We start from the raw sequence: 12,405 nt of genomic DNA, 5'->3' as shown, positions 1-12,405 counted from the left end.
ACAGAGTCAATGAACATCCTCTGTCATGAGCCTGCCACAAACAGAGTCAATGAACATCCTCTGTCATGAGCCTGCCACAAACAGAGTCAATGAACATCCTCTGTCATGAGCCTGCCACAAACACATGTTGATACTGTAGCTACATCCTCTAGCATAGCCTCTGACTGTTTGTTGGTTTACAACACATCAGTACCTTCAAGGCTTTTTTTGATATCCCCTGGGTCTATGGCTGTAGTGTAGACTCACTGGTTTTGGCCATGTCTGATTTCCAAATGGCTCCCCATGGACCATGGTCAAAGGCAGTGCACTATTTAGGAAACAGTGCCATTTGGGACCCACACACCACATCTGTTTGTCTCTGTGTGTCTGAAGCTACAATAGTCCAGATAGTCGAGTCAGATTCAGATTCTTCATGACCACCTTGTTGTTGCTGTCCTCTCCCTCAGGGCCAGAACAACCCAGGCAGTCGTATGTCGACCTATGTGGATGTGAGCAGCCACCCTCAGAGCTCTACGGGCGGGACCCGGCCCTCCAACAGAAAAGTAATTTTTACCAGGAAGATCCCGGGAATAAATGTCTTTATTCACCTCTGTGATGCCAACAGTCACCAGCAGAGGGCAGTGTGGCACTGAGCAGATCACATACTGTAGCATGTAGACTTCCATAAAGTATCTTCCATATTTTCTTTATCTAGGCAAGTCAGTTACGAACAAATTCTTATTTACAATGACGGCCTAGGTACAGTGGGTTAACTGCCTTGTTCAGGGGCAGAATGACAGATTTGACCTTGTCAGCTCAGGGATTCGATCTAGCAACCTTTCGGTTACTGGCCCAACGCTAGAACCACTAGGTTACCTACCGCCCCATACTGGCCAAACACTGACCATAACATCCTCATTTGCATTCTGAGTAGAAGGTTCTATAAATGTCGAAGTAGGATGTTACATGGCAGCCAGTAAAATGTTAAATCTGTAACAGATAATGTGGATTTCTCTGCTGTCAGAGCGAACCACACGAGTATGTGAAATAGAACCGGAACATGGCATTGAACTGTGGGTCTACACAGTCACAAAGATTTAACAGAGATTAAATGTGTGTGTGTGTGTGTGTGTGTGTGTGTGTGTGTGTGTGTGTGTGTGTGTGTGTGTGTGTGCAGTTCAAAATCACTCTGTTTTGAGGCGCTGTTCTTGTGTTTGCCATGTTCAAATAAGACCAGACCCTTTGAAATGCTGTATCAGATTTCACTGGCTGGGTCACAGTGCATTTGACTAACTCTGGTTTGTGTTGAACTGAGGACTGTGGCACAAGCAGTCAGTCCGTCATTCAGTCAGTAAATACGTCTGTCTGAGTCTCTCTCTTTCTCTCTAACGTATAGGTTGTACTTTTCTTTTAAGAAGTCATCTGCTAGAACACTGAGATAGTCCAGGATTGATGTGGTCCTTTGAAGTAGTACACTGTGTTCTACATGTAGGTTACCAGACACTACTGTATTAGTGGTGGTAGTGACCCAAGGCTCTTTTTCTCCTTTGACAGCAGTTCCATGAAGAGTTGGCTCTACAGATTGTGGTCAGCACAGGAGTCTGCAGAGAGAACGCATATAAATATGCCTGGTTCTTCTTTGAACTGTTGGTGAGTGTGTTCAATATACTCTGAATGTACAAACATAAGGAAGCCTCCCTAATATTGAGTTGTATCCCCTTTTCCCCTCAGAACAGCCTCAATTTATTAGGGCATGGACTCTGCAAGATATCGAATGCGTTCCACAGGGATGCTGGCCCATGTTGACTCCAATGCTTCCTACAGCGTCAAGTTGGCTGGTAGTGGATCTCTACTCTGAACAGCTCGTTCCATCTCATCCCACAGATGATCAATTGGATTGAGATCTGGTGACTGGGCAGGCCACTGCAGTAAACTGAATTCACTGTCATGTTTGTGGAACCATTCCTGGACAATCCTAGCCTTGTGGCATGGGGCATTATACTACTGAAAAAATGTATTTGCAGACGGATACACTGCTGTCATGAAGGGACGCACCTGATTGGCGATGATGTTCAGATATCCTGTGGCATTCAAACGTTGCTCCACTTATCAGGGGCCCAATGTATGCCCTGAAAACACACCCCACACCATCACACCACCACCAGCCTGTAATGTTGACACGCGGCATGATGGATGCACGTACTTGTGGTTTTCTCCATACCCTAGTCCTCCCATCGTTGTGAAACAGCAGGAACCCGGATTCATCGGATCCAGCAATCTAATTCTCCACTGTCCAGTGTTTTAGTTTCTTAGCCCACTACAACTGCATTTTCTTGGCTTTCTGCTAAAAGATGTGGAACGCAGCTGCCATACCCCATTCTGCCATACCCCATTCTGCCATACCCCATTCGTGTCAAGGTATGACAAGTTGTGCATTCAACCAATGTTGTACTGGACTGTCAGTTGACTAACTGTAGCCTGCCTGCTGCTCTGCACAATTCATGTCAACCTCTTTTGTCATCTTTCATCAATGACCTGTTTTCAACCACTGGCCTCCCGTTGTCTGGATGTCCTTTGGGTGGTGGACCATTTTTAATACACACAGAAAACGGTTGAGCGTGAAAAACCCCAGTAGTGTTGCAGTTCTTGACACACTCAAACCGGTGGGCCTGGCACCTACTACCATACCCTGTTCAAAGGCACTTAAATATTTTGTCTTGCCCATTTACAGTCTGAATGGAACATATACACAATCCATGTCTCAAAATATTTCTTTAACCTGTCTCCTCCCCTTCATTACACTGATTTTAAGTGGATTTAACAAGTGACTTCAATATGGGATCATAGCTTTCACCTGGATTCACCTGGTCAGTCTGTCATGGAAAGAGTAGATGTTCCTAATGTTTTCTACACTATCTATTTACTTGAATGGCAAAGAAGCTCTAGCATTTTTAGCTTAAGTGTGTGTGTGTGTGTGTGTGTGTGTGTGTGTGTGTGTGTGTGTGTGTGTGTGTGTGTGTGTGTGTGTGTGTGTGTGTGTGTGTGTGTGTCCAGGTGAAGAGCATGGCCCAGCATGTGTCTCAGCTGGAGAAGCAAGACGTCCCTCGCAGGAGCCGCTTCTCAGACCGCTTCAAAGATGATGTCACAACCATCGTCTCTGTGGTTACTGCTGAGATAGGGACCATCCTGGTCAAACAGCAGAAGGTTAGTAATGATGTCATTATCAGCCTTTAGTAAACTTACAAACACTTTTTCAGAGACCCAATCTATCAAATCATCACTTAATGCAGTTTGCTTTTTATTTTTTATCCTGATGTCTCTAAGGAAACCATTGGCTGTTTTTAACTGAAATCATGTTTTTGTTGTTGTTAGGAGTTGGAGCAGGCAGAGAAGGTGAACATCAGCCTGGCCTTCTTCCTGTATGACCTGCTGTCTCTAATGGACCGAGGCTTTGTCTTCATCTTGGTCAAAAACTACTGCAACCAGGTCACTACAACAATACACTACCCTAATCACAAGACGCTTCCCTAATCATAAGACGCTACCCTAATCATAAGACGCTACCCTTAACCATAAGACGCTACCCTTAACCATAAGACGCTACCCTAACCATAAGACGCTACCCTAACCATAAGACGCTACCCTAACCATAAGACACTACCCTAACCATAAGACGCTACCCTAACCATAAGACGCTACCCTAACCATAAGACACTACCCTAACCATAAGACACTACCCTAACCATAAGACGCTACCCTAACCATAAGACGCTACCCTAACCATAAGACGCTACCCTAACCATAAGACGCTACCCTAACCATAAAACGCTACCCTAACCACAAGACGCTTCCCTAACCACAAGACGCTACCCTAACCACAAGACGCTACCCTAACCACAAGACGCTACCCTAACCACAAGACGCTACCCTAACCACAAGACGCTACCCTAACAACAAGACGCTACCCTAACAACAAGACGCTACCCTAACAACAAGACGCTACCCTAACCACAAGACGCTACCCTAACAACAAGACGCTACCCTAAACACAAGACGCTACCCTAACCACAAGACGCTACCCTAACAACAAGAAGCTACCCTAACAACAAGACGCTACCCTAACCACAAGACGCTACCCTAACCACAAGACGCTACCCTAACAACAAGACGCTACCCTAACCACAAGACGCTACCCTAACCACAAGACGCTACCCTAACCACAAGACGCTACCCTAACCACAAGACGCTACCCTAACCACAAGACGCTACCCTAACCACAAGACGCTACCCTAACAACAAGACGCTACCCTAACAACAAGACGCTACCCTAACAACAAGACGCTACCCTAACCACAAGACGCTACCCTAACCACAAGACGCTACCCTAACCACAAGACGCTACCCTAACCACAAGACGCTACCCTAACCACAAGACGCTACCCTAACCACAAGACGCTACCCTAACCACAAGACGCTACCCTAACCACAAGACGCTACCCTAACAACAAGACGCTACCCTAACAACAAGACGCTACCCTAACAACAAGACGCTACCCTAACCACAAGACGCTACAAAATATGTTAGTTACATGGTAGTTACATGAAGGATGTTGGCACTGCATAATTACAAAGGAGGTGACCAATTCCAGACTCTGATATGTCTATGACCATATCCCATGTCAATAACCCAACCTGACCTTGACCTTAACCTATCCCCCCCCCCCCCCCCCAGATGTCGACAAAGACCGTTTCCATGCCAACCCTGATTAGCATGCGGTTGGAGTTCCTGCGTATCCTGTGCAGTCACGAGCACTACCTCAACCTCAGCCTTTACTTCAGTAGCCCTGCCTCTGCACCCGTCTCTCCATGCCCATCCATCTCCTCACAGGTCAGTTTGCACGTCAGTCAAAATCATATTGACTAGTCTCCAGCACTCACCTGGCTTTGGGATTTTAGGTTATAGTGTAGTATGTTTAAGTAAGGTGGGTTCTCTCTCTCTGGCTTTAAATACTCTCTCTCCTTTTATATTCCAACCTCTTTCTCTCTTTCACTCTCCTCCGTCTCTCTCTCTCTCTCTCACCCGTCTCCCTTTCCCGTCTCTCTCTCCCCCGTCTCTTTCTCTCTCTCTCCCTCGTCTCTCTCTTTCTCTCTCTCTCCCTCGTCTCTCTCTTTCTCTCTCTCTCCCTCATCTCTCTCTTCTCTCCTCCCCGTCTCTCTCTTTCTCTCTCTCTGCTCCCCCGTCTCTCTCTCTCTCCTCCCCGTCTCTCTCTCTCTCCTCCCCCCGTCTCTCTCTCTCTCCTCCCCCGTCTCTCTCTCTCTCTCCTCCCCCGTCTCTCTCTCTCTCTCCTCCCCCGTCTCTCTCTCTCTCTCCTCCCCCGTCTCTTTCTCTCTCTCTCCCCCCGTCTCTCTCTCTCTCTCCTCCCCGTCTCTCTCTCTCTCTCTCCCCCCGTCTCTCTCTCTCTCCTCCCCCGTCTCTCTCTCTCTCTCCTCCCCGTCTCGCTCTCTCTCTCTCCTCCCCCGTCTCGCTCTCTCTCTCTCCTCCCCCGTCTCGCTCTCTCTCTCTCTCCCCCGTCTCGCTCTCTCTCTCTCCTCCCCGTCTCGCTCTCTCTCTCTCCTCCCCTCTCGCTCTCTCTCTCTCCTCCCCCATCTCTCTCTCTCTCCTCCCGTCTCTCCCTCTCTCCTCCCCCGTCTCTCTCTCTCCTCTCTCTCTCTCTCTCTCTCTCTCTCTCTCTGGCCTCTCTCTCTCTGCAGAGCTCCAGTTCCTGTAGTTTCCAGGAGCAGAGGATCCTGGGGCTGTTCGAGCTGTCCCAGGAGTTTAAACAGCAGCACTACCTCGCTGGTCTACTGCTCACTGAGCTCAGCGCTGCACTGGACATGGAGTCAGAGGGGTTGGTACACACACACACACACACACACACACACACACCTCACTGCCCACAATCTCAGGAAACTGTGACATGGAGTGTGATGGGTCTGTCAACTACACACTGACACAAACAAAAATATGTGTGTGTGCTTATAAGATTGTGTGTGCGTGTGTGTGTAGGGGTAAGGTCCAGAAAAAGGCCATCAACGCCACCTACAGTCTGCTGTGTGCCCATGACCTGGACCAGCGCTGTACCCGTCCTGACGTCCGGGCCAAGGTGGCCACTCTCTACCTCCCCCTGGTGGGCATCATCATTGACTCCATCAACTACCTGGACTTCACAGGTACTGGCCTGGCCACATCCCATACCCACACCTATACCCTGCCCATTGGGACTTAATGTAGAGTCTGGCTAAGGAGTTGGTTGATTGGTTTGGAACTGGGTTGATGTGAACTGTGTTTAGAGAGCGTTTGGTGCAGGGCCGTGGCTGAGTGGTAACAATCATGGATTCAGAGCGATCTATCTAAAAGAACTCAGAAAGTTTTCTTTAATGGAAGCTTCTCTAATGTCAAACATGTAAAGTGTGGTGTACTGCAGGGCAGCTCTCTAGGCCCTCTACTCTTTTCTATTTTTACCAATGACCTGCCACTGTTATTAAACAAAGCATGTGTGTCCATGTATGCTGATGATTCAACCAGGTAAACACAGCTAATGAAGTCACTGAAACCCTTAACAAAGAGTTGCAGTCAGTTTTGGAATAGGTGGCCAGTAATAAACTGTTCCTGAACATCACTAAAACTAAGAGCATTGTATTTGGTACAAATCATTCCTTAAGTTCTAGACCTCAGCTGAATCTGGTAATGAACAGTGTGGCTGTTGGACAAGTTGAGGAGACTAAATTACTTGGCATTACCTTAGATTGTAAACTGTCATGGTCAAAACATATAGATGCAATAGTGGTAAAAATGGGGAGAGGTCTGGCTGTAATAAAGACATGCTCTGCTTTTGTTTGACACCACACTCCAAAAGCAAGTCCTTCAGGCTCTAGTCTTGTCTAATCTTGATTATTGTCCAGTCGTGTGGTCCAGTGCTGCAAGGAAAGACCTAGTTAAGCTGCAGCTGGTCCAGATCAGAGCGGCACGTTTTGCTCTTCATTGTAATCAGGGGGCTGATATGAATGACTGCATCACTTCTTCTTTTAATAAGAAACAATGTGTTGCAAATCCCAAATGGTTTGCATAGTCAATTTACACACAGCTCTTACACACACACTTACCCCACCAGACATGGCACCAGGGGTCTTTTCACAGTCCCCAAATGCAGAACAAATTCAGGAAAGTATACAGTATTATATAGAGCCCTAATTGCATGGATACCTTTCATCTCATGTTGCTCAAATAAACAGCAAACCTGGTTTAAAAAATAGATAAATAGATAAAGATACACCTCGCGGAGTAACGCCTCTCCCCTATTTGACCTAGATAGTTTGTGTGTATGTATTGATATGTAGGCTGCGTGTGCCTTTAATTGTTTTTTTTACGTAGCTCTGTCGTTGAGCTGTTCCTGTCTATTGATGTTCTGTATTATGTCATTCTGTATCATGTTTTGTGTTTTGTGTTGAACCCCAGGAAGAGTAGCTGCTGCTTTTGCAACAGCTAATGGGGATCCAAATAAAATATCCCAAAAATCTTTGCTCTCAACAAATGTGACTCCCCACCATAGTCTCCCCTTCAAACGTTCTCCCCTTTCAACCTCTGTATCTCCTTGGTAACTTCTAAACTGTGTATTTGACACTTGTGTGTCTCCATAGTGTCCGAGGCTCGCGGAGGGAAGAGTAAGACTGGAGGGGCAGACGAAGACCCCGACAACATCACGCCCATTAACCAGTCTATTGCTATGGCGATCGCCGGCAATCCCTTCAACACCTTGGCGAGGAATGCCCTGGCTTCCATGGCGTCTGTGGTAAGGCTGTAGGAATGTTGCCATGGTTTTGTATCAGTAGGACTCTCTTCTTTCACCTCCAAGCACATACTGTATGTTTGGGTTCCTCCATCAGACCTGGATTAAGTTAGCTTTTTAAAATGATTCATTCACAATTTCAACTAGAGTAGTAAATTCCTTGCTCTGTGCGTGGGCGTGTGCGTGTGTGCGTGTGCGTGTGTGTGTGTGTGTGCGTGCGTGCGTGCGTGCGTGCGTGCGTGCGTGCGTGCGTGCGTGCACGCATCCACAAGGGGGCGGTGGTGTAGTAGGTGTGCTGCTGTGAGGTAGACTGATGAGCTGTCGGAAGCACACACACACACCATCCATTATGAGATGCCAGCTCTCTTTCTCTATTGCTCTATCTCTCTCTCACACACACACACACACACACCCTGGGAGATGCTTTATGGGCAGGAATTATCATCATAAGTGAACTGGGCTGTGCTGAGAGACACACACATCCATCAAATGTAGCCACGGCAACCACACAGCCACAGAACACCCTCCTTCTGTCTCTCCTATTATACTTTGTCTGTGCTAGATGGATGTATGCCCTATGCGAACTGTAGTTATTACATTTTTTTACAGTTTTGAAAAGTGTTTAACATATTGACATTGAACTCAAGTCGAGGCCTTAAGCCTGCCATTTGAGTAATAGCATCTATGGAATCAGTAGGAGTTTAATGGTTGTCTTCATCAGAGGTCCCAATTAACTCTGTGTAATAGTGTTACTCAATGGTAGACATCAATCACTGGTCTGTATGGAATATTCATCAAACTCAACCTCTGAATTACATGTAGTACCTGTGGAGAGCCTTGGCAGCGGCTAATTGGGATCCCAATAAAATACAAGAACCCGTAAACCACACTATACTACAGTATGTTTCTGTCCACTCTAAAGTATACAGTATGTCTCCGTCCACTCTAAAGTATACAGTATGTCTCTGTCCACTCTAAAGTATACAGTATGTCTCCGTCCACTCTAAAGTATACAGTATGTCTCTGTCCACTCTAAAGTATACAGTATGTCTCCGTCCACTCTAAAGTATACAGTATGTTTCTGTCCACTCTAAAGTATACAGTATGTCTCCGTCCACTCTAAAGTATACAGTATGTCTCTGTCCACTCTAAAGTATACAGTATGTCTCCGTCCACTCTAAAGTATACAGTATGTCTCTGTCCACTCTAAAGTATACAGTATGTCTCCGTCCACTCTAAAGTATACAGTATGTCTCCGTCCACTCTAAAGTATACAGTATGTCTCTGTCCACTCTAAAGTATACAGTATGTCTCCGTCCACTCTAAAGTATACAGTATGTCTCCGTCCACTCTAAAGTATACAGTATGTCTCTGTCCACTCTAAAGTATACAGTATGTCTCCGTCCACTCTAAAGTATACAGTATGTCTCCGTCCACTCTAAAGTATACAGTATGTTTCTGTCCACTCTAAAGTATACAGTATGTTTCTGTCCACTCTAAAGTATACAGTATGTCTCTGTCCACTCTAAAGTATACAGTATGTCTCTGTCCACTCTAAAGTATACAGTATGTCTCTGTCTCTCTCCTCTGTAGCAGTCTGCTAAGGCAGTGGCCACCCTGTCAGCAGAGACCAGTCGTAACCTGCTGCTGTGTTTCCTGTGGGTGATGAAGAACGCTGAGAGGAGTCTGATCCAGCGCTGGACTGTAGACATGCCCTCCGCACAGCTCAACAGACTGCTAGAACTACTCACCATCTGTGTTTCCTGCTTTGAGTACAGGGTAAGTGTATCTGCGCCCTGCATGGTGTATATGCCTAATTCATGTCTGTAAATAGGACGGAAATGTGTGTGTTATTCTCACTGAGTTTGTGCGTGCATGCCTTCACGCATTGTGTGTGTGTGTTATTCTCACTGAGTTTGTGCGTGCATGCCTTCACGCATTGTGTGTGTGTGTTATTCTCACTGAGTTTGTGCGTGCATGCCTTCACGCATTGTGTGTGTGTGTTATTCTCACTGAGTTTGTGCGTGCATGCCTTCACGCATTGTGTGTGTGTGTTATTCTCACTGAGTTTGTGCGTGCATGCCTTCACGCATTGTGTATGTGTGTGTTATTCTCACTGAGTTTGTGCGTGCATGCCTTCACGCATTGTGTGTGTGTGTTATTCTCACTGAGTTTGTGCGTGCATGCCTTCACGCATTGTGTGTGTGTGTTATTCTCACTGAGTTTGTGCGTGCATGCCTTCACGCATTGTGTGTGTGTGTTATTCTCACTGAGTTTGTGCGTGCATGCCTTCACGCATTGTGTGTGTGTGTTATTCTCACTGAGTTTGCGCGTGCATGCCTTCACGCATTGTGTGTGTGTGTTATTCTCACTGAGTTTGCGCGTGCATGCCTTCACGCATTGTGTGTGTGTGTTATTCTCACTGAGTTTGTGCGTGCATGCCTTCACGCATTGTGTGTGTGTGTTATTCTCACTGAGTTTGTGCGTGCATGCCTTCACGCATTGTGTGTGTGTGTTATTCTCACTGAGTTTGTGCGTGCATGCCTTCACGCATTGTGTGTGTGTGTTGTGCAGGGGAAGCGGAGTAGTGATAAGGTGAGCACGCAGGCCTTACAGAAGTCCCAGCAGGCCAAGATGCAGCTGGAGGACTCCCTACTGAGGGGCATCGGAGCCCGGGGGGAAATGATGCGACGGGCTGGAGGTCAGTACCACCCACCACTCTGTCTGATTGATGAAAAGCAGCTACATGCACAGTACACGACTTAGAAGTATATCTCCTGAAAAGCAGCTCTAAGTAGCTGAAAAGGGAACGATGGCACTCCTAAGCTGCTTTTTGATTGGACGAGAGCCTGCCTGCCCTTTTTATCTCTGACCTTTGACCCTGACAGGAAGTGACCGTGCAGGTCAGAGAGTGAACCTGCGCTGGAGAAAAGACCTGACACAGTGGAGGCAGACCAATGACAAACACGACAAGTGAGTTACACGCACTGAGTACAAATGCAATTCATTCATTACATATCTCTCCTGGTATGGAAGAAGATATATTGTCAGACAATACATTCGGAATAAACTAGTGAAGAGAACCCCCTCTCCGGTTTCCCTCAGAACCAAAGCAGAGCTGGACCAGGAGGCTCTGATCAGTGGGAATCTGGCTACCGAGTCCAACCTCATAGTCCTGGACCTACTGGAGACCATAGTACAGGTCCAACATCTTCCTCCTTATGTTTTCAATCTACCTCTACTTCTTTCTTCTCTCTGTCTCTCTGTCTCTGTCTCTCTCTCTGTCTCTCTGTCTCTCTCTCTGTCTCTCTCTCTGTCTTTCTCTCTCTCTCTCTCTCTCTCTCTCTCTTTCTCTCTTTCTTTCTTTCTTTCTTTCTTTCTTTCTTTCTTTCTTTCTTTCTTTCTCTCTTTCTGTCTCTGTCTGTCTCTCTCTGTGTTTGAGATTGACTGCAGACTAACTGTTCTACAAATAACCTTGCATCTGCAATAACTACTGATTGTTTGTAGATCAGTCTGTCAGCATTTACCCACAACCTTTCACAAAATTATACTGTCTTGAACACAGCCAACATCATAGTGTCCTCTCCAGTCCCATTGGCTGACATTATTCTCTCTCTCCCTTGTGATTGGTTGTCATGACTGTCTTCCATACAGGCTGTTCCATTGGCTGACTGTAAGGAAAGTGTTGTGGGTGGTGTGTTGAGGGTGTTGCTACACTGTCTCACCTGCAACCAGAGTACAACCTTCCTGTCTCACTGCTTCAGCACACTGCGAGCACTCGTCGTCAAGGTATTGTCTATATACAATATATACTGATGGTATTGTGTGTGTATGGATGTGTGTGCGTGTACTCACAGTATTGTGTGTGTTATAGTTTGGTGACCTGTTATTTGAAGAGGAAGCCGAGCAGTGTGCAGACCTGTGTCAGAAGGTGCTCCAGCACTGTAGCAGTCCTGTGGATGGAAATAGAAGCCAGGCCTGCGCTACCCTATACCTCATCATGAGATACAGCTTCAGCTCAGCCAATGTGAGCGCACGGACGCGTGCACAGACACACACACACACACACACACACACACACAGAGATTCCGTCTCATCCTTTTTCCTCTACCACCCAGTCGTTTCCATGTCTATTTTGAGCTCAGTGGAGAAAGTTGCTGAATGATGTGTTTCTGGGTACTTAGAAGTGAACAGGGAGATATGTCACTGTCTACCCCTGTGTCCCTGCCTTTCTGTATGTAATGACAGTACGAGTGAGAAAAAGGGAGAGGGAGAGAGGCACCACCAGGCACCTCACCACCCCAACCAGCCAACACCCTCCCACCCCGACCAGCCAACACCCTCCCACCCCGACCAGCCAACACCCTCCCCAACCGACCAGTCAACACCCTCCCAACCCTCCCAGTCAACACCCTCCCACCCCGACCAGTCAACACCCTCCCAACCCGACCAGTCAACACACTCCCACCCCGACCAGCCAACACCCTCCCACCCCGACCAGCCAACACCCTCCCCAACCGACCAGCCAACACCCTCCCACCCCGACCAGTCAACACCCTCCCAACCAACCATGGCCACAGCTCACATAGGTCCCTCAAGG

The 12,405-nt window shown here is 47.1% G+C and overlaps 1 protein-coding gene across 7 annotated transcripts in view; it reads left to right on the top strand.

Moving 5' to 3' along the window:
- The window catches only part of LOC115140696 (dedicator of cytokinesis protein 8-like), a 90,047-nt gene that overhangs the window by 55,682 nt on the left and 21,960 nt on the right, over window positions 1-12,405 (top strand). For 3 of the 7 annotated variants that reach the window (XM_065026770.1, XM_065026775.1, XM_065026776.1), the window contains 14 exons: window positions 447-542; window positions 1,534-1,629; window positions 3,034-3,183; window positions 3,352-3,465; window positions 4,712-4,867; window positions 5,731-5,867; window positions 6,026-6,189; window positions 7,657-7,808; window positions 9,399-9,584; window positions 10,380-10,506; window positions 10,694-10,778; window positions 10,911-11,007; window positions 11,460-11,594; window positions 11,680-11,832. In XM_065026770.1, the coding sequence (XP_064882842.1) occupies window positions 447-542; window positions 1,534-1,629; window positions 3,034-3,183; window positions 3,352-3,465; window positions 4,712-4,867; window positions 5,731-5,867; window positions 6,026-6,189; window positions 7,657-7,808; window positions 9,399-9,584; window positions 10,380-10,506; window positions 10,694-10,778; window positions 10,911-11,007; window positions 11,460-11,594; window positions 11,680-11,832 (1,848 nt within the window). The remainder of the gene's footprint in view (window positions 1-446; window positions 543-1,533; window positions 1,630-3,033; window positions 3,184-3,351; window positions 3,466-4,711; window positions 4,868-5,730; window positions 5,868-6,025; window positions 6,190-7,656; window positions 7,809-9,398; window positions 9,585-10,379; window positions 10,507-10,693; window positions 10,779-10,910; window positions 11,008-11,459; window positions 11,595-11,679; window positions 11,833-12,405) is intronic. The other 4 variants (XM_065026771.1, XM_065026772.1, XM_065026774.1 and 1 more) reach the window with 4 other exon arrangements.

This window comes from Oncorhynchus nerka, linkage group LG13 (assembly GCF_034236695.1).
Source record: "Oncorhynchus nerka isolate Pitt River linkage group LG13, Oner_Uvic_2.0, whole genome shotgun sequence".
Lineage (NCBI taxonomy): Eukaryota > Metazoa > Chordata > Actinopteri > Salmoniformes > Salmonidae > Oncorhynchus > Oncorhynchus nerka.
This window is presented reverse-complemented; position numbering and strand designations above follow the sequence as displayed.